This window comes from Terrapene carolina, unplaced genomic scaffold (assembly GCF_002925995.2).
Source record: "Terrapene carolina triunguis isolate 2854851 unplaced genomic scaffold, T_m_triunguis-2.0 Scaffold620, whole genome shotgun sequence".
Classification (NCBI taxonomy): domain Eukaryota; kingdom Metazoa; phylum Chordata; order Testudines; family Emydidae; genus Terrapene; species Terrapene triunguis.
Window position 1 is genome coordinate 107,012 of NW_020664971.1, and position 27,048 is coordinate 134,059.

A 27,048-nucleotide genomic window follows, 5' to 3' on the forward strand; every position below is an offset into this window, starting at 1 on the left:
CTCTTGCTGGTGGCTGCTCTGACAATTTTTCCTAAAATACTTAATTAGCTTTAGGAAAGACAAATAAATATGCACATATGCATGTCCAAATCATTGTAATTAATTTATGTAGGGGTTTTTTGAAGACTCAATAATAAAAATAATATACAGTTGACTATTCTTTACTGGACCTAAACAGAATAGAAACACAAATAAGGTGCTTTACATGTTCTTGTCTTTTGTTGTTGTTTCTTTTGCCTTTTTTTTTTTTTAGACTTGCTAGCTAGTAAGTCTGCTGCTGTGAAAAGTGATATTTGTATATTCATTAATATCACTTTTCACAACAGCAGACTTGTTAGCTAGCTGGGAGGCAGAGAAAAGTGATATTAACAAACACACAAATATCATTTATCACAGCAGACTTACTCAGGCCTGGCAAGCCAGGGGACAAATTAAGCCTTGGATGGGGAAGTGGGTAGGGAGGCAGCAGGGGTCAGGGTGATAGGGTGGATGGGTGAGGGACTGGGGGATGGAGCCTGCCGAGCCCTGTGCTTGGGAGATGGAGCTCATGGCTGGAATCTGCTGCCATGCGGCTGGAGCCCATGGCCAGAGCCTGACGCTGTGCGGCCGGAGCCTGCCTCCTGCCACCCCAGTGCTGAAGCTGGAAGCCTGAGCTCCACCGTCCCCGGGAAGGTGGGAAACTCACACTGGCTGTCTGCTCCTCCGGCATTTGTGCTTCCAGATGGAGGCAGGGCCCAACCCCTCTGGGCGGCCCCAGGGGAAGGGCTGCTGCTTTCCCCCCACCCCACACATAATCCCTGCCCAGAAGGCTGTGGCCACAAGAAAAGCCCCTGGTGGCCGCATGCGGTCACGGTAGCTGCATTTGAGAAACACTGCCATCATCAGTACAATTGTTTACTAAGGCTTTGCTACTAAAAAAGCTGTTTTTTCCAGAGGGAGAACTAATGCGTGTTCGCTATCCAGCAATAAAGCTTAGTGGAGAGAAAGCCTGTAGTTTTTACTATGACATAGCAAGGCGAGGTCTACCACAGGTGGGAGTACAGCACTGACCTGCCTAGCTATCTTACAGTAAAAATCAGGTGCCTTGTGTCTGCTGGAATTTTCCCCAGGAACTGCTAACCTGCATTAGTTATCCTGCGATAAACACAGCCCTTCTCTTGGCAGTGAAGACAAAGTCCTAGTTCCAGTCAGTTGCCACCGTACAAACTCTTTGGGGGTGCACAGGTGTCACTGAAGCCTGAGATCCTGGGCTGAAAAAGAGGGAGTTTGTGGTGCTGGCTGCTAGGCAAGGTGTCTTGTAACGAGAGCACATGTGAGCTGGAAATCAGTGAAAGAGAATGTACCTGGGATCCCACCGTGCTGCTCCTCTACTTTCCAAAGCTGTTCCTGGCGTACCTGCGGTTTCTGTGGAGCAAGCCCTCTGCAAATTATCTAGTGATTACATAATCAGTTACTAGCCCAGTCTTTGTGAAATATTCCCTCCTGGATAAGGCTAGGGTGCATGAGAGCCAGCAGCCCCTCGCATCCTACTAACCTCCAGGCCCAAGGATGGGGGACCCTTCACAGACATTCATCTGGATCCTAGTGCATCGAAATATCCTTACCCCTGAAGAAACAAGTCTGAGCTAACTGGTGCATGCTGAGGCTCCTCAGGAGGAGACAGGGAGTGAATGCTGAATGTAAAGGACAAAAACATGCTGATGCTCTTTCCCAAGGCATACACCTAAACGAGCATGCACCTACCAGAAAAAGGCACCTCGAGCACTGAACAAATGAAGGCCCCAGGGAGCAATGTGACAACCAAGAACTGCACATGGGAAATCTGAGCCCCTGGAACCAGCAGGCTTAACAGGCGTGAAGTGATGGGTTTCTAGAACACATCAGCACAAGGGGATGTGACCTCTCCCACAGCAGTCGCCACCAGTTCTGCAATTAGATTTCAAGAAAGCACATTTTGGGGGACTCGGGCTAAGCAATGACTTCTTACAAGTCCAAACAAGAGGAAGGCCACTTGTGGAATCTTAGCAGCGATTACGGCTACAGCTGCTCAGGACAGAAAGAATATAAAGAACAAGAAACAGATGAAGTGGCTTCATGGGGAGCTGCTTCAAAACCAAAATCTGTGCTGGGAATGGAGAGGCGAGAGCCCAGCAAGAATCTACCAGTCATTTAGGACTTGCAGGGAAAGATAAACCAGCAGAGAGCCTAAACTGCCCCCACTTACAGCAGTGCCGTTTCCGTGACTTGAACAGAGCTGCACGGCTGTGGCCAAGGGGCCAGTCCAGTCCTGCAAGGTGCCTTGATCTGAGGGTGCTCTGCACAAGAGCTGGGCAAAACGCATGTTTCAGGGCACCAAAACTATTCACAAATTCAAGGCAAATTCAGCAAACAGTTTTGGCCAGAAAAATAAAATGGAAATGCCAAAATGTTACATTTTGGCCAATTCAAAATGAAACATTTCAATTTGCTTGTTTGTTCTGAAACAGCATTTTATTTTGAAAATTAGCTAATTTTTTAAAAAGCAAAAACAAAACCAAAAACCCCAAAAACCAAAAACCCCACCAAAAACAAATTGAAAAAAAAAATTCTAGTTCAACAAATTTAGTTTAATTTGACCCCTGCCCCCCAAATGATTTTTTTTTCTTTTTTCCTTTTGGTGAGAAAAACTGAAAACATTCAGGTCTGGTCTGAACTGAACCAAAGGGGTTTTTTGGATTTTTCAGTTCAGCTCCTAAACCCACAAGTCAATTACTGCTCAGCTCTCCTCTGCATCACAGGCTCCGACCAGCAGGGGTTGGTCCAGAACACTGTAATGCCACCAAAGGGACTACAGGTGACCTGCACAGGGGAACAGTGAGGGTGTCTCCCCCACTCAATTTCTTCATAATGCAGAGAGAGGGACTGGAACCGTTTGTTTTTTAGTGGGAGGAGGGTACTGTTTGCTTTTTTCATTAGAAATTCAATTCTTGCCTACCCTGTTTTAACTCAGAAGACTCTGTATAAGTCTGGAGAACTAGTTGGGTTATGATACCAAGGAAGATAAAACTGGATTAACTGAGAGGGGAAGGGTTTTTAATGAGTGAATAAAAAGATTTAAAAAAAATTGTCAACACTGTTTAATACCAACTCTTGAACAGATGGAAGAAAAGTTCTCTCTCCCCCTCAAAGCTCCAGCACCTAGCCTCTTCAGTTAAAAGCTGTGAAATCCATCCATAGAAACAGAGAAGACAAGATTTGATATTCCTGCTATTTCTCAGGTAAAATAACAAGCAGGAGAAAAAAAGATTTAGGTCCCTTTAGAATCTCAAAGCAGCAGCAAAGGGCATATAACCAACATGTTTTCCTTAAAGGTGCCATTAAAGAACTTTACAACTTTATCAGGGAAAAAGTGTCAGGGTATGTCTACATTAGCAGAGTTACATTGCTGGCAGTTACTGCGCCGCTCAGAGAGCGCTGAAGGGAAACCGCTGTTGTGTGTTCACACTGTCAGCTGCCTGCACAATAGCGTGTTCACACTTGCGGCACTTGCAGTGATATTCGGAGCGGTGCACTCTGGGCAGCTATCCCACAGAGCATCTCTTCCTCTTCTGCCGCTAAGAGTTGTGGGAAGGCGGAGGGGGTCGCGGGGCATCCTGGGTCCTGTCCCAATGCCCCATGATGCATTGCTTTGCATCCCAGCAATCCCTGTGCTTCTGTCCGCATTTGGCGCCATCTTTCAACGGTTTGTGTACTGCGGACTCTGCTTCTTCGGTCTGCAGGAATGGATCCTGCAGAGTTGACCAATATGCTGCTCACTCTCACTAACATGTCACGAGTGGCACTGGAGTTATTTCTTAAACTACAAAGGCAAGAGGAGTTCGACATAGATCTCGCCACGTGTAGTAGCTACGACACGAGATTGCGTGTGTCATTCACGGAGATGCTGACCACAGTGAAACGCCACTTTTGGGCTCGGGAAACAAGCACTGAGTGTTGGGATCACATCGTCATGCACATTTGGGATGACAAGCAGTGGCTGCAGAACTTTCGGATGAGGAAAGCCACCTTCATGGGAGTGTGATGAGCTCGCCTCAGCCCTGCGGCACAAGGACATGAGAATGAGAGCTGCCCTGTCATTGGAGAAGCGTGTGGCGATTGCACTGTGGAAGCTGGCTACTCCAGACTGCTACCGATCAGTCGCTAACCAGTTTGGAGTGGGAAAGTCAACTGTTGGACTCGTGTTGATGGAAGTGTGCAGGGCCATTAATCGCATCCTGCTCCAAAAGACCGTGACTGATTAGGGGGATGGAGCACATGACTTATGAGGAGAGGCTGAGGGAACTGGGATTATTTAGTCTGCAGAAGAGAAGAATGAGGGGGGATTTGATAGCTGCTTTCAACTACCTGAAAGGGGGTTCCAAAGAGGATGGATCTAGACTGTTCTCAGTGGTACCAGATGACAGAACAAGGAGTAATGGTCTCAAGTTGCAGTAGGGGAGGTTTAGGTTGGATATTAGGAAAAACTTTTTCACTAGGAGGGTGGTGAAGCACTGGAATGGGTTACCTAGGGAGGTGGTGGAATCTCTTTCCTTAGAGGTTTTTAAGGTCAGGCTTGACAAAGCCCTGGCTGGGATGATTTAGTTGGGGATTGGTCCTACGTTGAGCAGGGGGTTGGACTAGATGACCTCCTGAGGTCCCTTCCAACCCTGAGATTCTATGATTCTATGACTCTGGGCAACATGCGTGACATTGTGGAATGGGCTTTGCAGAAATGGGCTTCCCTAACAGCAGAGGGGCGATAGATGGCATGCATATTCCAATTCTGGCACCAGACCACCTAGCCACTGAGTACATTAATTGGAAGGGGTATTTCTCTATGGTTCTTTAGCGCTTGTGGATCACCTTTGGCATTTCACGGACATTAAGGCAGGCTGGTCTGGAAAGGTGCATGACGCACGCATCTTTTGGAACATTGGCCTGTTCAGGAAGCTGAAAGCAGGGACTTTCTTCCCGGACCAGAAGATCACCGTAGGGTAAGTCGAAATGCCTATTGTGATCCTGGGAGACCCCGCCTACCCCTTAATGCCGTGGCTTATGAAGCTATACACTGGGCACCTTCGCAGCAGCAAGGAGCGGTTCAAGAACAGGCGGAGCAAGTGCAGGATGACTGTTGAGTGAGCTTTTGGCCGTTTAAAGGCCCGCTGGAGCTGCCTATATGGGAGGCTGGACCTGGCCGATGACAATATTCCTATGCTTATAGCCGCGTGCTGTACACTCCATAGTATTTGTGAAGGGAAGGGTGAAAGCTTCACTCAGAGCTGGACCGCTGAGGCTCAGCGCCTGGAGGCTGAATTTGAACAGCCAGAGACCAGGGCTATTAGAGGGGCGCAGCATGGGGCCATAAGGATCAGGGATGCCTTAAGGCAGCAATTTGAAGCTGAAATCCACTAATATTTGTTGCTATGCTTGGAAGTGCAGTTGTTGTAATGCTAGGAGGTGATTGTGATTGGTGCAGATGATGCATTATGAAGGTTTAAGAAAATTGCCTGTTGCTTTGCAGGGCTCTGTTTGCTTTCAATTAATGGACTAAAGATTGCTTTCAAACCAAAACAATTCTTTTATTAAAAAACAACAACCAGAGGAGAGAGACAAACAAAAAAACACATCAGCACTGTGGAGGATGGGGGAAGAGAGGGTCCCAGGAGGAGGTGGGGTCCCCAGACGGTTAAAGATTTGTATATGTCTAAGTATCATATGCAACCTTGTCCTTTGGAGTACAGTGCAGTAGGTACTGTACTTCAGCAGGGCTAAAGTGCAGAGGGACGGGTGTTGAGTGCAGTGGGTACTGGGAGTCCGCAGGGCTGGACTGTGATGGGCAGGAGTGGAATGCAAGAGTGTGTTGGCAGTGTCTGGGGGGCGCATGGGAAAGTGTTTTGGGACAGGGGCTGCAGGGGAGGGCGGGCATGGAGCTGCTTGATTTGGTGTGCTAGTAGCACCTGGAGTGTGTCCGCTTGGCGCTTCTTAACTTTTAAGAGCCGCTCCTTGGCTTCGTTCTGGCGTGCCACATTCGCCTTTCGGTCCCTCTTCTCACTGTCCTGCCACTCCTTCAATTCTTGTTTTTCGGCAGCGGAGTGCATCATGACACCATGCAGAAAGTCCTCTTTAGTTCTTCGTGGCGACTTTCTAATTCTGCGCAGCCATTCAGCTGGCGATAACAAAGAAGGAGGCTGGCCTCCTAAGGTCATATCTGCGAAGCCGAAATGCAACATTTTATAGAAGCAGTATTGTTTGCAACACAGACCACTGATTCAGTAATTTAAAACACAGCCACTATTCACATACCTGTCACTAACTGACTGACCCCAGGCAAGCACACATGAGCCACAAGACCCCCCACAATGGTGAGTAACCGCAGGGGCAGGGGAATCATACTGCACACTGGGCATGTGGCTCTTGGGGAGAGCCAGCACTGTAGGGGGGGCCTGATAATCATTACTCTCCTCACATTTTCCACAGGCTCTGTTCATTATGGAAGATATCTTGCTGCTGAGGGTGAGCAGGGAATCAAGGGAGGGTCTTCTCCAAGACTGCGGCTTCTGCCCTGGCTCTTATGCGGCTTACCTGTGTGCAGCAATGGTGTCCCCCGTCTCCCTCAGTGACGGCAGAGTGGCACGGGAAGTTACCCTTAATGGGGCAAGAAACAAAGCAGCTCTGCCAAAGAACCTGCGGAAGCGGATTGCCCAGTATCTCCATGAGAGTTTCGTGGAGATCTCTGAGGCAGATTCCCGTGAAGTGAGGGAGTCAATCAACACTCTGTTCTGCCGCTCAGACTAGGCATGTGGTGGTACACGCATCATACAGACACAAGCCTGCTTTCTGCAACCCTCCTGCCCCCAACAACTCACTCAGTGATTCCCAAAATCAAAGCCACTTACCGGGGGCCTCCTCTCCTGTTTGTGCTTCACCAAGCTCCGACAGCTGTGACTGGCTAGCCTCCTCCGGGGTAGAGAAGAGCTCCTGGGTGCATGCATCTCTGATCTCTGAGTCGTCCTCTGCCTCTGGGTCCCCCACCCCCTCCACATCCTCGTCCAAGATTTCCTCCTCCTGGCTCGGTCCACTCTCGATGTATCCACAATGGCCTTCGCAGTGGAGGTGGGGTCGCCACCGAGTGTCGCGTCCAGCTCTTTGTAGAACCGGCAGCTCGTGCGTGCAACACCGGAGCAGTGGTTTGCCTCTCGCGTCTTGTGGTAGGTGTTCCACAGTTCCTTCACTTTGATCCTGCACTGCAGTGTGTCCCAGTCAGGGCCCCTTTCTGTCATGCATCGTGACATCTGTCCATAGGTATCATCATTCCACCGGCTGGAGCACAGCTGTGACTGCACAGCCTCCTCTCCCCAAATGCTGATGAGGTCCAGCAGCTCGGCACTGCTCCAAGCGGGGGATCACCTGGTGCGTGGAGCAGGCATAGTCACCTGGAAAGATGCGCTGAGACCACTGAACGTGTCACCAAGCAAACAGGAAGGGGACTTTCAAAATTCCCAAGGAATTTAAGGGGTGGGGCTCCTGGTTGGTCACCTGAGGGCAGCGCAGTAGAGCTCAAACTTATGACCAGAGAGGTGAGAACAGGTTTTGTGGGACACCTCCCGGAGGCCAATCGCAGCACTGTAATTGCCATGGTGTCTACACTGGCACAGCAGCGCTGTAGCCCCGGCGCAGAAAGCTGTACGCCTCTTGTCAGGGTGGTTTTTTTACAATGCTGCAATGGCGCAGTTTCTGCGCACTCAGTGGCTTGGCAGTGTTTACACCTCGGGAGTTACAGCGCAGAAAGCTGCTTAACTGTGCAGAAACTTGCCAGTGCAGACAAGGCCTCAGAGAAGCTAGAGATGAGAATGATTTATTGGCAGTGAAACAGCCAATCTAATTGCTTCTCACACTATGTCAATTCCTCCAGGTAGGACTGGCCCAGCATAGGATTGTTCCCTAGAGTATATTCCCCAGGGCTTTCCCCAGTCCAATTTCAAATGATTCAGGGGATCAGTCCACTACCATTCCGGGTACCCCAATGTCTAGTACATCGCACTACTCCTAAAACACTTCTCCCTGATGTTTGCTTTGGCTCAGTTTCATCCCATTACTCCTACGTCTAACCCTGCTGTACCATCCCTATACAATTCTGCTCCCTCTTGCTTTTTGCACCCTTCAAATACATGTGGATGGCTACCATCTACCCATGTAATTGACATTTGGCCAAGCTATGCGCAGCTCTTTAAAGATTTTAGCACAAGCTAGTCTCATGAGATCTCAGCTTGTAAGTCGCTACGTCACTTTGGAAAAGGTTACCAGGGCCATTCATTTCCTTCCTTGTCTGTGACCGGATGTATGCATGCTGCCTAAGACTGTACAGGCTCTATTGGACATTGTGGCTCGTAGACTTTAAGGTCAGAAGGGACCATTGTGATCATCTCGTCTGACCTCCTGCACATTGTGGGCCACAGAACCTCACCCGCCCACTCCTGTGATAGACTCCGAACCTCTGGCTGTGTTACTGAAGTCCTCAAATAACGGTTTAAAGCCTTCAAGTTACAGAGAACTCACCATTTATACTAGTTTAAACCTGCAAGTGACCCGTGCCCATGCTGTAGAGGAAAGTGAAAAACCCCAGGGTCTCTGCCAATCTGACCCGGGAGAAAATTCCTTCCTGACCCCAAATGTGGAGATCAGTTAGCCCCTGAGAATGTGGGCAAGACCCACAAGGGGATACCTGGAAAAGAATTCTCTAGTAACTCGGAGATCTCCCCATCTAGTGTCCCGTCTCCAGCCACTGGGGATTTTTGCTACTGGCAGTCCTGTCATACCATCCCCTCCATAAACTTACCAAACTCAGTCTTGAAGCCAGTTAGGTTTTTGCCCCCATTGCTCCCTTTGGAAGGCTATTCCAGAACTTCACTCCTCTGATGGTTAGAAACCTTTGCCTAATTTTGAGCCTAAACCTGTTGATGGCCAGTTTATATCCATCTCCAATTTTCTCTTCACTGGTACAGGAGATACCCTGGCAGACGCCTCGCCCAGGGGCAGTGCCCTCTAGTGCTACGCCTTCCTCAGAACAGCTTATTATGGATCTGTAAAAGATTTGGCTAAGGCGCCCACTACTGGAGTATCTAAGCATTGCCTGGATGTCCCTGGATGTCCCTGTACACCAGCACTGTGCCCCCCCTCTGCCTGGCTTTCTTCTGTGACAAATACCCCACATCTCCTCTTCTGTTCTCACAGCTCTTAAGTTATCATTACTGTTGCTCACCTCTGGAATCTCTCTGTCCATGTGCCTAAAACTTAACATATAACATGAGCCCTGGGTCTCCCTGGTGCTGAGTAGGGGGAAATAATCACCCCCCTTGTTTCACCTGGTGCTCCCATTAATAGAACCCAGGGCAGCATTAGACTTGCTTTTACAATGCTCGATTCTAATGTACTTACAGCAATTTCCTCTTATTCCTTTGAAAACCCTTTGCTAATAAAGTAGGACTTATTGCCACATCGCTGTGACAATACAGTAAGAAACCTGCTAACTGAGATGGTGCCAGTTACCAAAGAATTCCTTTGCAATGGGAGATAGAATTGTTTTAACTATTCAAACGCTGCTATTTCCCAGGCTGCCAGACAGGGTGGTGCCCCACGAAGGTAGTGAATTTCCAGGAGCAGATTATGGGTCTGCAGAGCGCAATCCAGAAGTTTATATTCTAATCACTTTTAGGGCATAAACTTCCCGACAGTGTCATTCAGCTTTGACATCTCTTATGATCCTGCAAAGCATCTTTCCATGCTCTTTAAAGCGCACTGAGGAGCCAGGTTTAGCACCCACTGCAGAAGGGACCTTTCTGTCCCCAAGGTGTGTGTACTATAGTTTATTTCTTGGTTCAATAAAATCCCACTGGGCCAGATATTTCAAAACGTGTGTGCAAAACCCCACACACCCGAGTTACCCACACAGAAGCCCTAATGTGCACACCCATGTGAGGCATTGGATGCACGCACCCCTTTATTACATTACATACACAGATCATGGGAATCACATTGGGTCTTCAGGCATGCAAGCTGGGGGTGCACAAAGCATGCACACTCTTTTGCAGACACACCTAGCAATCTGCCCCATTACTGTGAAGTGCTTTTCAGGGCTCTGGGCAGAATACCTGCAGCCTCTGTCCTCCATCACCTTCTGGAACACAGTGCGCAAAGCTTGTCTCAACCTCCATCCTCCCAAACCAAGATTCACCAGGACAGAGACTCACCTGCGTTTTCCTTATCCTCAGGTCAGCAGATGATCTATTCAATCCTTCCTCTTGTTCAATACTCTGTTCAATACCTGGTCGTGGACAGAAGAATTCAGCTTATTTTAGACTGTTTAGAAGAGAATAAGGGATTGCTTTGCAAACCAATTCTAAAAGCCAGAATACACGTGGATTAGAGACGCATCTGGATCCCACTGCAGTCCTCATGTCCTGAGATACCGGCCCATTTTATCCTGGGCTGAAAGCAGTTTTCCTGAGCACAAACCACTAGCTCCAGCTGTCTGTTACATTTTCAGACAAGTACAGACAAGTGCAGTACTGGTTACTAATTTAAACAGCTGAAGACTACATCTCTCTCTCACTCCGCTGAGAAAGAGTCAAGAATGTTAAATAGAGAGTAGGAATTCTGTGCCCAGCACAGCAATGTCTGTGCTAATGGACCTGCAACCCCTCCCAGGTTGGTGTCATCCACAAATTGTATAAGCATACGGTCCACTCCATTATCCAAATCATTAATGAACATATTGAATAGTACCAAACCCAGGACAGACTCCTGCAGAACCCCACTAGACACGCCCTCCCAGTCTGACAGCAAAGCATTGATGACTACTATTCGAGTTCAGCCTCTCAACCATTTGTGCACCCACCTTATCGTGATTTCATCTGGATCATATTTCTCTAGTTTGCTTATGAGAATGTCATTTGGGACTATGTCAAAAGCCTTACTAAAATCAAGATCTATGACATCTACTGCTTCCTCCATCTGACAGGCCAGTCACCCTGCCAATGAAGGAAATCAGGCTGACCTGGCATGACTCGTTCTTGACAAATTCACATTGGCTATTATTTACCATCGTATTATTGCAAGGAACTACAGGTCTAGAACCCAGGCAGCTGACAGCTCCAGGCTGCCACTCAGCAGTACATCACACACAGCCCATCAGAAGTTCCCCCTTAAGGGCTTGACAGACAGTAACCCCATCGCTCCTGATTGGCTCTCTTCCCCATATAAATCCAAGGGGCGTTCCAGGAAGTGTCCAGGCAACAGCAAAGATCTTCTGTACCTGCCTCAACCATTCCTGCTCCTTGCTGTGGAATTCCTTGCTTGACCTCGGCTTGATTTGGACTTCACCCAGGGCCGGTGCAACCCATTAGGCGACCTAGGCGGCGACCGCGGCGGTATTTTGGCGGCGGGACCTTCCGCCGCCTCTGTGGGGGGCGGCATTTCGGGGCGAGATCTTCCGCCACCTAGGGCTGCAGAAAAGCTGGCGGCACTCCTGACTTCACCACCTGATTCGGACTATGACCCTTGGTACTGACTCTGGCCTGGACCTGACTACGAACTCCTCTGCTACTCCCAGCCTCAGGATTGCCCTTGCTCTGACCCTTGGCCATGACTGCCCTTGTTGGGATCCTGGCAATTATTCTCTTGGTGGTTACAAATTGATTAATTATTTATTCCAGTTCTTTCCATGGATTGAAGTTAGGCTGACTGGTCTGTAACTCCCCAGGTCCTCTTTGTTCCCCTTTTTAAAAACAGGTCCTATGTCCGCTCTTCTCCAGCCCTCTGGGACCTCCCCCATCCTCCACGAGTTCTCAAAGAGTCTAATGTTTCTGAGCTTGCTTCAGCTAGTTCCCTAAATACCCTATGGTGAATTTTGTCAGGCCCTGCCAGCTTGAATACATCTAATTTATCTACATATTCTTTAAACTGTTCTTTCCCTAATCTGGCTGGGGTTCCTTCAGTCTTTTGTTAATATTAATTGTATTAAGCAGCTAGTTACAATTAACCTTCTTAGTGAAGACTGAAGCAAAATAGGCCTTAAACACCTGTCTACTTGATATCTTAAATTATTAGCTCTCCTTCTCTACTAAGTAGCGGGCCTATACTTTGTGTTTCTCTCGCTCATAATGTATTTAAAGAACCTGATCTTATTGCCTTTTATGTCCCTTGCTAGTAACTCGTTTTGTCCCTTAGTCTTTCTGATTTTGTTACTATATGCTTGTGCTATTCTTTTTGTGATTTGTCATATGTCCACTTGTTGTAGGATTCCTTTTTGATTTTCAGGTCATTAAAGAGTTCCTAATGGAGCCATATTGGCCTCTTACTATTCTTCCGATCTTTCCTTTGTACTGGTATCGTTTGGTGTTGTGCCTTTCATATTGTCTCTTCAAGAAACCGCCAACTCTCCCGAACTACATTTTCCCTTTGATTTTCTTCCCATGGGATCCTGTGACAATCAGGGTCCAGACACCCCAATGGGAGAACAGGGGGTTTGAACCCAAAAGAAAAAGCAGTTGAACCAACTGATTGTACACAATGTTAATGTACTAGAAACACATGCAAACTAAGGTCTTTTATGAACACTTGTCATGCTCTAAACTTAATAATCATTATGAGGTATGTACACAGGCCATGCTTGTGATGCTTTTATTTGTGTCTATAGAGAACTGTGCTCATAAAACTTCAGCTCCAGCTTGAATCATAGAATATCAGGATTGGAAGGGACCTCAGGAGGTCATCCAGTCCAACCGCCTGCTCAAAGCTGGATCAATCCCCAGACAGATTTTTGCCCCAGATCCCTAAATGGCCCCCTCAAGAATTGACCCCACAACCCTGGGTTTAGCAGGCCAATGCTCAAACCACTGAGCTATCCCTCCCCCCACTCACTCTAAAGTGAGTGCTCAGAAAGGAAGAGGCACCTCCCAAGTCATTTGTCTACATGAAACCAACTTCGGGTACCCACCCAGCCTAGGGAAAGACAACGGAGGATCATTAAATTTAATGGAAAGACACAGACATCCTGGCTCTTAAATCAAGAGGGGTTTTCCACATTCTGAATAAACATGAGTCACCCTGGACTAAGAGACAAAGAAAAGCAAGGCAGGCAGGGGAAGCCTTTTAAAACCAGGCTTGTGTCTGAGGCTTTTCATCCAGAATTTGGGGGACAGTCTGGAAGGTGGGAGGCTGTCTGTGAACGCTGGATCCTGCCTATGGCTAGTGGGTAGGCTGGGAAACTGTTCAAAGGAAATTGCTAACTTGTATTAGAAAGGGGATTTTATCTAATATTGTAATGTGACGCCAGAAGTTGTGTGGTGCCGTTTATTTACTGTGTAACTTGTATCTGTGCTCTCCCTTACTCTTTCATCTCGAAGTCTGTGGTTTTTCTATTAAATAGACCTCTTGTTTATTTTTACCACTCACAGGTCTCTGGTTTGCAGACTGTGTGGAGTGTATGTGCCAAAGTGAGTTTGCACCTTCAGCAAGTTCGCAGATGACACCAAGCTGGGGGGAGAGGTAGATACGCTGGAGGGTAGGGATAGGGTCCAGAGTGACCTAGCCAAATTGGAGGATTGGACCAAAAGAAATCTGATGAGGTTCAACAAGGACAAGTGCAGAGTCCTGCACTTAGGAAGGAAGAATCCCATTCACTGCTACAGGCTGGGGACCGACTGGCTAAGCAGCAGTTCTGCAGAAAAGGACCTGGTGATTACAGTGGACGAGAAGCTGGATATGAGTCAGCAGTGCGCCCTTGTTGCCAAGAAGGCTAACGGCATATTGGGCTGCATTTGTAGGAGCATTGCCAGCAGATCGATGGAAGTGATTTTATTCCCATCTATTCGGCACTGGTGAGGCCACATCTGCAGTATTGCATCCAGTTTTGGGCCCCCCAATACAGAAAGGATGTGGACAAATTGGAGAGAGTCCAACGGAGGGCAACGAAAATGATCAGGGGGCTGGGGCACATGACTTACGAGGAGAGGCTGAGGGAACTGGGCTTGTTTAGTCTGCAGAAGAGAAGAGTGAGAGGGGATTTGATATCAGCCTTCAACTACCTGAAGGGGGGGTTCCAAAAAGGACGGAGCTCGGCTGTTCTCCGTGGTGGCAGATGACAGAACAAGTTGCAATGGTCTCAAGTTGCATTGGGGGAGGTCTAGGTTGGATATTAGGAAACACTATTTCACTAGGAGGGTGATGAAGCACTGGAATGGGTTACCTAGGGAGGTGGTGGAATCTCCATCCTTAGAGGTTTTTAAGGCCTGGGATGCTTTAATTGGTGTTGGTCCTGCTTTGAGCAGGAGGTTGGACTAGATAACCTCCTGAGGTCTCTTCCAACCCTAATCTTCTATGAGTCTATGATAAGTGGGGACTGGTTTCACACCTTTGGCATGATGAACCAGAGGGGAAGGGTCTGAGTGTATGGTGGTTAAGAACTGAGGAAGGATGGATTTGGGAAGACTCAGGACTAGAAGGGCTGCTGAGGTCACACTGCAAGGAGTAACTAGGCTGGTGGAAGCCGGGGTGAGACCTTGTGCTTGTGGGCTGGCCACAGGTGTCAGGGCTCTGAGCCACAGCAGCACAGCACCAAGGCACCTGAAGGTTACAGGACAGGTGGTGACAGAACTCCTGCCTGGTCTGGGTGATCCCCCAAACATCATACATGCTCCCTACCAGTTCTCTGAGATACATGCTTCCGACCAGTTCTCTGAGATACATGCTCCCGACCAGTTCTCTGAGATACATGCTCCCTACCAGTTCTCTGAGTTGGCTAAAGTCCATTGTCCTTATTCCACTGCTCTGACTCCTTCCTTTCCTTAGAATCATGACAGCATCGGATCACTTTTACCCAACTTGCTTTCTACCTTCAGGTTGGCAACCACTGCCTTACCCTGTTGCTCAGAATCAAGTCTAAAAACGCTGTCCCCTAGTCACTTTCTCCAATTCCTGAAACAAAAAGTTGCTCCAAAACATTCCAAGAACTTACTGAATCATAGAATCAGAGACGATTAGGGTTTGAAGAGACCTCAGGAGGTCATTTAGTCCAACCCCCTGCTAAACAACCAGTGAGGCCCCTGGACAATTGAGATACAAAAGGAGCACTTAAAGATAATAAAGTCATTGTGGAGAAACTAAATGAATTCTTTGCTTCAGTCTTCATGGCTGAGGATGTTAGGGAGATTCCCAAACCTGAGCCATCCTTTGTAGGTGACAAATCTGAGGAATTGTCACAGATTGAGGTGTCACTAGAGATGGTTTTGGAATTAATTGATAAACTTAACAGTAACAAGTCACCTGGACCAGATGGCATTCACCCAGGAGTTCTGAAAAAACTCAAATGTGAAATTGCGGAACTATTAACTATGGTTTGTAACCTGTCCTTTAAATCAGCTTCTGTACCCAATGACTGAAGGTAGCTAAGGTAACGCCAATATTTAAAAAGGGCTCTAGAGGTGATCCTGGCAATTACAGACCGGTAAGTCTAACATCAGTTACGGGCAAATTAGTTGAAACAATAGTAAAGAATAAAATTGTCAGACACATAAAAGAACATAAATTGTTGGGCAAAAGTCAACATGGTTTCTGTAAAGGGAAATCATATCTTACTAATCTATTAGAGTTCTTTGAAGGGGTCAACAAACATGTGGACAAGGGGGATCCAGTGGACATAGTGTACTTAGATTTCCAGAAAGCCTTTGGCAAGGTCCCTCACCAAAGGCTCTTACATAAATTAAGTTGCCATGGGATAAGAGGGAAGATCCTTTCATGGATTGAGAACTGGTTAAAAGACAGGGAACAAAGGGTAGGAATAAATGGTAAATAAATTTTCAGAATGGAGAGGGGTAACTAGTGGTGTTCCCCAAGGACCAATCCTATTCAACTTATTCATAAATGATCTGGAGAAAGGGGTAAACAGTGAGGTGGCAAAGTTTGCAGATGATACTAAACTGCTCAAGATAGTTAAGACCAAAGCAGACTGTGAAGAACTTCAAAAAGATCTCACAAAACTAAGTGATTGGGCAACAAAATGGCAAATGAAATTTAATGTGGATAAATGTAAAGTAAATGCAGTGTGCAGCGGTGGTCAAAAAAGCAAACAGGAAGTTAGGAATCATTCAAAAAGGGATAGAGAATAAGATGGAGAATATCTTATTGCCCTTATATAAATCCATGGTACGCCCACATCTTGAATACTACGTACAGATGTGGTCTCCTCACCTCAAAAGAGATATATTGGCATTAGAAAAGGTTCAGAGAAGGGCAACTAAAATGATTAGGGGTTTGGAACGGGTCCCATATGAGGAGAGATTAGGACTTTTCAGCTTGGAAAAGAGGAGACTAAGGGGGGATATCATAGAGGTATATAAAATCATGAGTGATATGGAGAAAGTGAATAAGGAAAAGTTATTTACTTGTTCCCATAATATAAGAACTAGGGGCCACCAAATGAAATTAATGGGCAGCAGGTTTAAAACAAATAAAAGGAAGTTCTTCTTCACACAGCACAGTCAACCTGTGGAACTCCTTGCCTGAGGAGGTTGTGAAGGCTAGGACTATAACAGGGTTTAAAAGAGAACTAGATAAATTCATGGAGGTTAAGTCCATTAATGGCTATTAGCCAGGATGGGTAAGGAATGGTGTCCCTAGCCACTGTTTGTCAGAGGGTGGAGATGGATGGCAGGAGAGAGATCGCTTGATCATTACCTGTTAGGTTCACTCCCTCTGGGACACCTGGCATTGGACACTGTCGGTAGACAGGATACTGGGCTAGATGGACCTTTGGTCTGACCCGGTACGGCCTTTCTTATGTTCAAAGCAGGACCAACCCCAACTAAATCATCCCAGCCAGGGCTTTGTCAAGCCAGGCCTTAAAAACCTCTAAGGATGGAGATTCCACCACCTCCCTAGGTAACCCATTTCAGTGCTGAGAACAGCCGAGCTCCATCCTCTTTGGAACCCCCGCTTCAGGTTGTTGAAGGCTGATATCAAATCCTCCCTCATTCTTCTCTTCTGCAGACTAAATAAGCCCAGTTCCCTCAGCCTCTCCTCATAGATCATATGCCCCAGCCCCCTAATAATTTTCGTTGCCCTCTGCTGGACTCTCTCCAATTTGTCCACATCCAGTTTCTCGTCCACTGTAATCCCCATGTCCTGGAGACTGTGTTTTTGCCGTGCTGTTTTTCCAACAGATCTCTGGGTAGTAAAATTACTCCTGGGTCCTGTGTTTTGGATGTTTTTGTTTGTTCTAGAAATGCCTCATCTAGCTGCTCCTCCTTCTGATTTGGTGGTCTGTAGTAGAACCCTAACCTGTTTTCTTATTTAGCTCTTCCCCACTTATACCCCCAACCTCTCACCCTGGTAAGAGATCATGCTGCTCCTCTGAAGCTGGAATGATACCCAGCCACTCTCAAAGTGACTTTGTCTGTACGGGCCAAGGTATAAGCAAGTCGTTAATGGACACTTGGTGGAGTCACTGTGTGCACCTCCCTCTCTGATAGATAATCTCTATAACCGTGCCAGCCATTTTCAGCTTGGGAAGTGAATGCACTGATATGGCTTCCACTCCAGAGCTGACCTAGAGTCATCACTGCATTTCTAAAGCATTCACATGAACTCCACAATGAAACACAATGTCATTTGCACATTGCTAGATGCAGTGAGAAATCCCAGAGCGGAAATGCCCCAGCAAATGAGCTGAGCTCAAAGTGTCATAGAGACACTTACAAAATAAAACGTGCCAGGTGGCTAGTCCCTTTCCACAGGAGGCCATGTATTGGGAAGTGACCCCCAGTAACACTAAAGGATGGACTTTGGGGCTGTGCTATTCATTTCTGGGGAATGACTCAGACTCCAAGGCCAGAAGGGACCACTGGGATCACCATCGGACCTGTGTAACACAGGCCATGGAACCTCCCCAAAATGATTCCTAGAGGAGATCTCTTAGACAAACAGCCAATCTGGATTAAAAATGGCCAGTGATGGAGAATCCACCACGACCACTGGTGAGTTGTTAATTACTGGTTAATTACTCTCACTGTTTAAAATTTACACCTTATTTCCACTCTGAATTTGTTTGGCTTCAACTGCCAGCCACTGGATTGTGTTAGACCTTGCTCTGCAAGACTGAGGAGCCCATGATCAACTATCTCTTCCCCCTGTGATCAAGTCACCCCTTAACCTGCTCTAGGTTAAGCTAAATAGATTGAGCTCCTGGAGTTTCTCAATATAAGGCAGGTTTTCTAATACTTTAATCATTCTTGTGGCTCTTCTCTCAAACCTCTCTAATTTATCAACATCCTTCTTGAATTGTGGACACCAGAACTGGACACAGTATCTGAGCAGTGGTTACGCCAGTGCCGATTACAGAGGTACAATCACCTTTCTGCTCCTACTTGAGATTCCCCCGTTGATGCATCCCAGGGTCGCATTAGCTCTTTTGGCCACAGCGTAGCACCGAGAGCTGATGTTCAGCTGATTATCCAGCATGACTCCCAAGTCCTTTTCAGAGTCCCTGCTTCCCAGGAGAGAGCCCCGCACCCTGTAATATGGCTGACACTCTTTGTTCCTAGATCGATACATTTACATTTAGCTGTATTCAAAGGCACATTGTTTGCTTGTGCGCAGTCTACCAAGTGATCCAGATTGCTGTGTATCCTGTCCTGTACTGGCCTGTCCTCTTTGTTATTTACCAACCCCCAATCTTTGTGTTATTCAGCAGCAGCAAAAAAGAGATTTGCCTTTTTAACTATGCCTGGTACTGCAGCCAAGTGAGATTAATTCTTCACCTGCCCCAAAGGACATGCATTACTGTACTGAGAGGAGCAACTGTATCAGTCTCCATCAAGCAGAGAGCCAGGGAGGGTCTAGCACTGCTTAGCCATGTGGGGGAAGGGCTGCTCTGCCTGCTGCAGAGAGGAAGGATGAGAAATGTGACTCTACACTCAGATGAAAAACGCGGATGTGCTTTTTTCACTGCCAGATCAAAATATGCTAGTTACAGATGTTACTGGGCCAAAGAGCCTGGGGAAGGGCATTCTACAGGCCAGCCATGTTTCATTCCTTCTTCAGGATTATGCATCTCTCTTGAAATCTACGGAATACAGATACAATGGTTCCTGGAAGAGGCAATGTAACTGCCTTCCTAATCCTACAGGATGCAGCCAATTCTTCCATTAAGCACAACAAGAGGGCTGTGTTCACCCCCAAAGGACAAGCAGTCTGCAACTGGGTGCTGCGCTCACTGACCAAAGCAAGCCCAATCCCATATAAGGCCCTATAGCCACTGCAGCTAAACTGTGGGTGGGCTGCAGTCTCCAGACACTGTGGTTGCCCGAATCCTGGCTGGAGAGGCAGTGCAGCCATGGCTGAACACGTCTCATGGGCTCCTGGGGGTTCCATGCTCTTTGGCTCAAATATTTTCTCTCCTACTCAGAGCACCCCAGCACGCCATAACGTCACCCTCAGGTCGATGGTTTCATTGTCCTCACTCCCTAGTTCTTACAAAGACTGATTCTTCTGGTAATGGAAGCTGTCAATCAAGCTCACTCCATTCCCCTTCTGTGTTTCCCTGAGGCAGGAAGATGCTAACAAAATGGAGCACACTGATGAAATAAGTTTACCTTCCTTGACTCTATGTCTGCTCTCTCCCCGCACTCCTGTCCTCCCCTCCAGAGCCCCATGTTTTCTCAACAGGCACCTTATCTCAGTCTGACGGACACAGGAGGGGAGAAATCTGTGTCTGGAAGATCATAGAATCATAGAATATCAGGGTTGGAAGGGACCTCAGGAGGTCATCTAGTCCAACCCTCTGCTCAAAGCAGGACCAATTCCCAACTAAATCATCCCAGCCAGGGCTTTGTCAAGCCGGGCCTTAAAAACCTCCAAGGAAGGAGACGCCACCACCTCCCTAGGTAACGCATTCCAGTGCTTCACCACCCTCCTAGTGAAATAGTGTTTCCTAATATCCAACCTAGACCTCCCCCACTGCAACTTGAGACCATTGCTCCTTGTTCTGTCATCTGCCACTACTGAGAACAGCCGAGTTCCATCCTCTTTGGAACCCCCCTTCAGGTAGTTGAAGGCTGCTATCAAATCCCCCCTCATTCTTCTCTTCTGGAGACTAAACAATCCCAGTTCCCTCAGCCTCTCCTCATAAGTCATGCGCTCCAGACCCCTAATCATTTTTGTTGCCCTCCGCTGGACTCTTTCCAATTTTTCCACATCCTTCTTGTAGTGTGGGGCCCAAAACTGGACACAGTACTCCAGATGAGGCCTCACCAATGTCGAATAAAGGGGAACGATCACGTCCCTCAATCTGCTGGCAATGCCCCTACTTATACAGCCCAAAATGCCGTTAGCCTTCTTGGCAACAAGAGCACACTGTTGACTCATATCCAGCTTCTCGTCCACTGTGACCCCTAGGTCCTTTTCTGCAGAACTGCTACCTAGCCACTCGGTCCCTAGTCTGTAGCAGTGCATAGGATTCTTCCGTCCTAGGTGCAGGACTCTGCACTTGTCCTTGTTGAACCTCATCAGGTTTCTTTTGGCCCAATCCTCTAATTTGTCTAGGTCCCTCTGTATCCGATCCCTACCCTCTAGTGTATCTACCACGCCTCCCAGTTTAGTGTCATCGGCAAACTTGCTGAGAGTGCAGTCCACACCATCCTCCAGATCATTAATAAAGATATTAAACAAAACCGGCCCCAGGACCGACCCTTGGGGTAATCCGCTTGAAACCGGCTGCCAACTAGACATGGAGCCATTGATCACTACCCGTTGAGCCCGACGATCTAGCCAGCTTTCTATCCACCTTACAGTCCATTCATCCAGCCCATACTTCTTTAACTTGGCAGCAAGAATACTGTGGGAGACCGTATCAAAAGCTTTGCTAAAGTCAAGGAATAACACATCCACTGCTTTCCCCTCATCCACAGAGCCAGTTATCTCATCATAGAAGGCAATTAGGTTAGTCAGGCACGACTTCCCCTGATTATCATGCTGGACACTGAAGACGCAGCCTGTGCAGCCGATGGGGAACCTAGTGAAGATGAGTCCATTTCAGTTCGGGTGATGTGAACCCAGGACAAGGTAGAAGAGAAAGTTATTCACCTTGCAATAACTGAGGTTCTTCGAGATGTGTGTCCCTGTGGGTGCTCCACTGCAGGTGACGGTGCGTCCTGGTGCCGTTGATCGGAGATCTTCGGTAGCAGTGCCTGGTCGGGATGCACGCGCTCAGCTGCTGTCTCGCGGCGTCGTTAGGGTCTGCCGGAGCACGCGTGTCCCGCACCCCTCTCAGTTCCTTCTCTACTGTAGAGTTGTCTGATTAGTACACCAAAGTAGAGGGGAGGAGGATGGGTAGTGGAGCACCCACAGGGACACACATCTTGAAGAACCTCAGTTACTGTAACTTTCTCTTCTTCTTCAAGTGCTATTCCTGTGGGTGCTCCACTCCAGGTGAATGTGAAGCAGTACCCACTATGGTTGGTGGGATTTTGGAGTTGCATGAGGGACAACGGTAGACAGTACCATATGGCCGACTATGGTGTCTGCCGTGGTATCCCGTGTGATAGCATCATGTTTGGCAAATGTGTGGTCAGATGTCCACGTGGCCGCCTTGCATATGTCTGTAATAGGTACTGTGACAAAGTTCTGTCCTTGACTCCGTGAGTCCTGCGTTTCCTGATGGATTTTTGCTAGCCTCAGAGGCTCACTGTGACCCTCCACATAGCCCTTCTCTCTCTAGAGGCAAGGGTCACAGTCTACTGAGCCATTTCCATCATAAGCCAGCAAGGGAGGTGAGGAGAAACAACCCTCCCTCACACAGTCTCTGTTGTCTCCCAGGATCAGTGATTAATCAGGGAGGGGAGGGGGGAAGCCCAGGCCCACCCTCTACTCCAGGCTCCAGCCCAGGGACCCTAAACTTAGCAGCTATGAAAGCTGACTTTTTGGAAATAGGGCATGTACAATTCCCTGGGCTACTTCCCCACAGCAGCCCCCACTCAATATCTTCTTCACAATTACCTCAGGGCCTCCTTCCTTGCACCTGATATGTATTCGTACTACTTCGTTCCTCCAACAGCACAGCTCTCTCCTATAGCTCCTGACACCCACCCCGCACTGACTAACTGAGAGGCTTTTAACTAGTTCCAGCCAGTCCTTAATTGGCTTCAGGTGTCCCACTCAATCTAGCTGTCTCTCCTGCCTTCTAGAAGGATCTTAATTGGCCCCAGGTGTCTTGACTAACCTGGAGCAACTGCCATTTGGTTACCATGGTACCAGGGATTTGTTTAGCCTGGGGCTAACATACCTGTTCCTCACTACTTTACTGTAGCCATCTGGCCTTGCCCCATCACAGTACGTTGTGGAGGAAGGCAACGGATGTTGACATCACCCAAGTAGAGTGAGTTCTAACACTCTCTGGTGGTTGAACATTCTGGGTCTGATAGCAGGATCTGATGCAGTCCGAGATCCACTTGGAGAGTTTTTGCTTAGAGATAGCATCACCCTTTGATCTCTCGGTAGTAGAAACAAATAGCCTAGGGGATTTACGAAATGATTTAGTTCTGTCAAGATAAAATGCAAGGGCCCATCGGACATCAAGAGTATGTAATTCCGCTTCTTGTGGAGTCATGTGAGGCTTGGGATGGAATACAGGTAAGTGTATTGGCTGGTTAAGGTGGAAGGGAGACACCACCTTGGGGAGGAATTTGGGGTGGGGTCGCATTGTAACCTTGCCTTTAGAGAAAATGGTGTAGGGAGGGTAGGCCATCAGGGCACTTATTTCACCAACCCTTCTTGTTGACGTTATGGCAACCAAGAAGGCCACTTTCATGGACATGCGGCGCAGGGATGAGGTAGCCAGGGGTTTGAAAGGAGTTTTCACGGAGAACTAGGTTAAGATTTCAGGAGGCTACTGGTGAATGAATCTCAGGGTAGAGATTTTGCAGGCCCATGAGGAAGCGTTTCATGGTAGGGTGGGCAAAAAGTGAATAGCCATCCAGAGTGTCATGGAAGGTAGTAAGGGCTGCGAGGTGTACTCTGATAGAACTGAGTGAAAGCCCGTTCTGTTTTAGTGCGTAAAGATGGTCTAAGATGTGAGGGAGGGTTGCAGTCTGGGGTGTCAGGAGTCTGTGGAAGCACCGAGGGAGAAGCGTTTCCACTTTTGCAGGTAAGTCTTACGAGTAGAGTCCCTTCTACTGTGCAGGAGGACGTATTGGACCTGTTCCGAGCAGGCTAATTTGTGGGATTGAAACCATGAATGAACCACGCCGTCAGATGGAGTTTCCGGAGCTGCACATGAAGAAGCCGACTGCAGTTCTGGGACAGGAGATCTGGTCTGTCAGGGAGAGTCCTTGGAGGACGGATGGACATGTGTAGCAAGTAAGGATACCATGTCTGTCTGGGCCAAGCTGGGGCAATAAGTATGACCCGGGCCTTGTCCTCCATGATCTTGCGTAGAACCCTGTGTATCAGTGGAATCGGTGGAAAAGCGTACATGAGGGAGCTGTTCCAAGGAATGAGGAACACATCCCCTAGAGATGCGTTTCTGTGTCCCACTTTGGAGCAAAACAGATGGCATTTGCGGTTCTGAGGAGTAGCAAACAGGTCTATCGACGGAGAACCCCAGTGGGAGAAAAGCTGTCGGAGTATCGTGGGATGTAATTCCCATTCGTGTTCCTCGGAGAAGTGTCTGCTGAGTGTGTCAGCGATAGTGTTGTGACACCCAGGCAGGTAGAAAGCGGTGATTTCTATGTGATATTGTATGCACCAATTCCATAGTCAGGTGGCTTCTGTGCACAGGGAGTGAGATCGTGCTCCTCCCTACCTGTTGATGTAAAACATACATGCTATATTGTCTGTCAGAACTCGGATGGACTTGTTCTTTATGGTAGGAAGATAGTGAAGGCAAGCGTACCTGACGGCTCTGAGCTCTAGAAGATTGATGTGCAGATAGGGATCAGCAGCTCTGTACCTTGTGGTCGCCTAGGTGCGCTCCCCAACCTATCGGGGAAGCGTCCGTGGTGAACATGAGTACTGGGGTGTGGAAGGGAACACCCATGCATAGGTTCTCTGGTTTTGTCCACAAATGTAGGGAAGCCAATATGTTTGGTGGTGGAGTCAGTGTTATGCAGAAACTGTGTCTGCTGGTTTGTAGTTGGAGTTGAGCCAACCCTGAAGGAATCTCATGTGCAGCCTGGTGTATTTGACCACGAAGGTGTTGGCTGCCATGTGACCAAGAAGCTGTAGGCAGGTCCATGCCTGTATTCTGGGGCGAACAGAGATCGTGTGTATGAGATGAGTAATAGTGAGGAATCTGTTGTGTGGAAGCAAGGCTTTGGTTCAAATTGAGTCCAAGGGAGCTCCAATGAACTCTATCTGCTGTATAGGTATCAGGGTGGATTTTTGGAAATTTATTTGCAAGCCTAGACTGTGTAAGAGGGAGATGGTAGAGTCTGTCGCTTTTAACGTCTCGTCGTAGGAGCTGGCTTTGATAAGGCAGTCATCTAAGTAGGGGAAAAGTATAATCCTGTGTTTGCGGAGGTGGGCTACACGTACAGCTAGGGTCTTGGAGAATACCCTCGGTGCTGTGGAGAGACCGAATGGAAGTACTCTGTATTGAAAATGGTCTTGTCCGAGTGTGAATCGCAGGAAGCGTCTGTGTGCTGGATGAATGGATATATGGAAATAGGCGTCTTGTAGGTCGAGGGCTGTGAACCAGTCCCCTTGTTCCAGTGCAGGTATGATTGTATCCAGTGGGGAGGAGGAATAGCTCAGTGGTTTGAGCATTGGCCTGCTAAACCCAGGGTTGTGAGTTCAATCCTTGAGGGGGGCATTTAGGGAACTGGGGTAAAAATCTGTCTGATACTCTATGATTCACTGTAACCATCTTGAATTTTTGTACACATACAAACTTGTTCAGTCAGCGTAGGTCTAATATAGGTCTCCATCCCCCACCTTTCTTTTGGGTCAGAAAGTAGTGGGATGTTGCGTCGGTACATGTTCCACTGTACCTAGGTGGAGAAGATGAGCCACCTCTGCACGGAGGAGACGCTCGTGAGAGGGGTCTCTGAAGAGGAAGGGGGAAGGGTGGGCGGGGAAGATAGGAAAGGGATGGAGTAACCTGACTGAACTATTTCCAGGACTTAGCAGTCCTGCATGATCTGTTGCCAGACATGGTGGAAAGCCTGGAGGTGGTGGCCAAATGGGCAAATAGGCGGCAGAGTCAAGGGGTGGTCGCGCAGAGCCCCGACCAGCACCTCAGAATTGTTGTTTGTTTACCGATGGGTGGGAAGTAGTTGGTTGTGCCTGGTTTTGCCAGCACCTAGGAGGTCTGTTGCGGTTTCTCCCAGTGTCATACGGTCTGGACTGGGGTTGGTGATATTGTTGTGCGCAGGGCCTCTGATAAGGTTGATACTGCTATCTCTGAGGGATGGATGGGTATATGCCCAATGTGTGTAAAGTGGCCCTGGATTCTTTCAGAGTGTGAAGGACTTCATCTTTTTTTTGGAAAAGAGTTTCTTTGTCAAAGGGGAGAGCCTCCACTTTGGTCTGCAAATTTTTGGGGATACCGGATGCAGACAGCCAGGAAGACCGGCGCATCACCACCGCAGTGGCAGTGGTGTGGGCTGCTGTATCTGCCATGTCCAAGGACACTTGTAGTGCCATCCTAGACACCAACTGACCTTCGACGAGGACTGACTTAAAGTCCGCTTTCCTGTCCTCTGGGATATGGGAGGCAAAATCAAAGAGCTTGTTGTAGTTGTCATAGTCATAGCTTGCGAGGAGGGCGGAATAATTTGCAATCCTAAATTGTAGAGTGGAAGAGGTATAAACCTTGCGGCCCAGAAGGTCAAGGCGTTTGAGGTCCTTGTCTTGCGGAGTGGGCTGGTAGTGTGTCTGCTTTGTTCTGTGCATCGCTGCATCCACCACAAGAGAATTGGGTTATGGGTGGGAAAATAAGAAATCAACATCCTTCGCAGGCACGTAGTATTTACATTCAGCTTTCTTGCATGTTGGTGGGATGGAGGCAGGGGTCTGCCAGAGAGTATCAGCTGGTTCTAGGAGGGCTTCATTTATGGGTAGTGCAATCTTTGAGGGTGCAGAGGGTTGGAGGATTTTGAGGAGTCTACGTTGTGTCTCCTGGACTTCTTCCAAAGGGATGTCCTGGCTGAGTGCCACTCTCTTGAAAAGTTCCTGGAATTGCTTAAAGTCGTCCATGTTTTGTGGAGGTGGAGGCATGAGGGCGTCCTCTGTGGCTGATGGCGAGGCAGGAGCCGGAAAGTCCGGGAAGGGTTCATAGTCCACCTCTTCACGAGGGGGTTCAGGAGCTCTAGATGTTGATGGAGCTGGGGATATAGGCGTAGGACGAGCTTGCGGTCTGGTACAAGGGGTGCAAAGAGGAGCGGTGGCAGGAGCCGACCACGGGTACCACTGAGGCCAGGGCACTGGATAGGAAAAGTTGGGTCCCGGCCATTGGGGGACAAAGTAGGGAAACTGAGGCTAGTTCCTATGATGCGCCATGTCTTGGGATATGTAAGGGGGAGACTCAGGTGGGGAGAACTCTGCCAGCTGCTGTATGTTGTTCTCGCTGTCAGTGAAAGTAGCCAGGTCAGGTGGCGAGAGCTGCTGTTCAAACAGTGAGCGCTCTGTGTCTAGGAGCGGAGAGTCAGGCTCAGGGGCCACAGAGATATCCTGCTAGTGCAGAAATTGTTGCTGCTCCCTAGGTTGGTGTGCTGCGGAGCGTGGAGTATGAGCGGCAGCCCGGAGTGAATTTTGATTGGCTTTAGTAGGAGCCACAAGACGTTTGTAAGAGCCCCGCAGGGGGTCTGAATCTGCTCCAGCGGCAGGGCCGGCTCCAGGCACCAGCTTGCCAAGCAGGTGCTTGGGGCGGCCACTCTGGAGAGGGGCGGCACGTCCAACTATTCGGCGGCAATTCGGTGGACGGTCCCTCACTCCCACTTGGAGCGAAGGACCTTCCACCGAATTGCTGCCACAGATAATTGC

General features: G+C 48.3%; 1 protein-coding gene across 3 annotated transcripts in view; it reads right to left on the minus strand.

Moving 5' to 3' along the window:
• The window catches only part of STX1A (syntaxin 1A), a 254,155-nt gene that overhangs the window by 50,019 nt on the left and 177,088 nt on the right, over positions 1–27,048 (minus strand). For all 3 annotated transcript variants that reach the window (XR_003370167.2, XR_003370168.2, XM_026659288.1), the window contains one exon: positions 10,266–10,339. Coding sequence is in view for 1 of the 3 variants with exons in the window: in XM_026659288.1 (XP_026515073.1) it covers positions 10,266–10,339 (74 nt within the window). In the remaining 2 variants the exon portion in view is untranslated. The remainder of the gene's footprint in view (positions 1–10,265; positions 10,340–27,048) is intronic.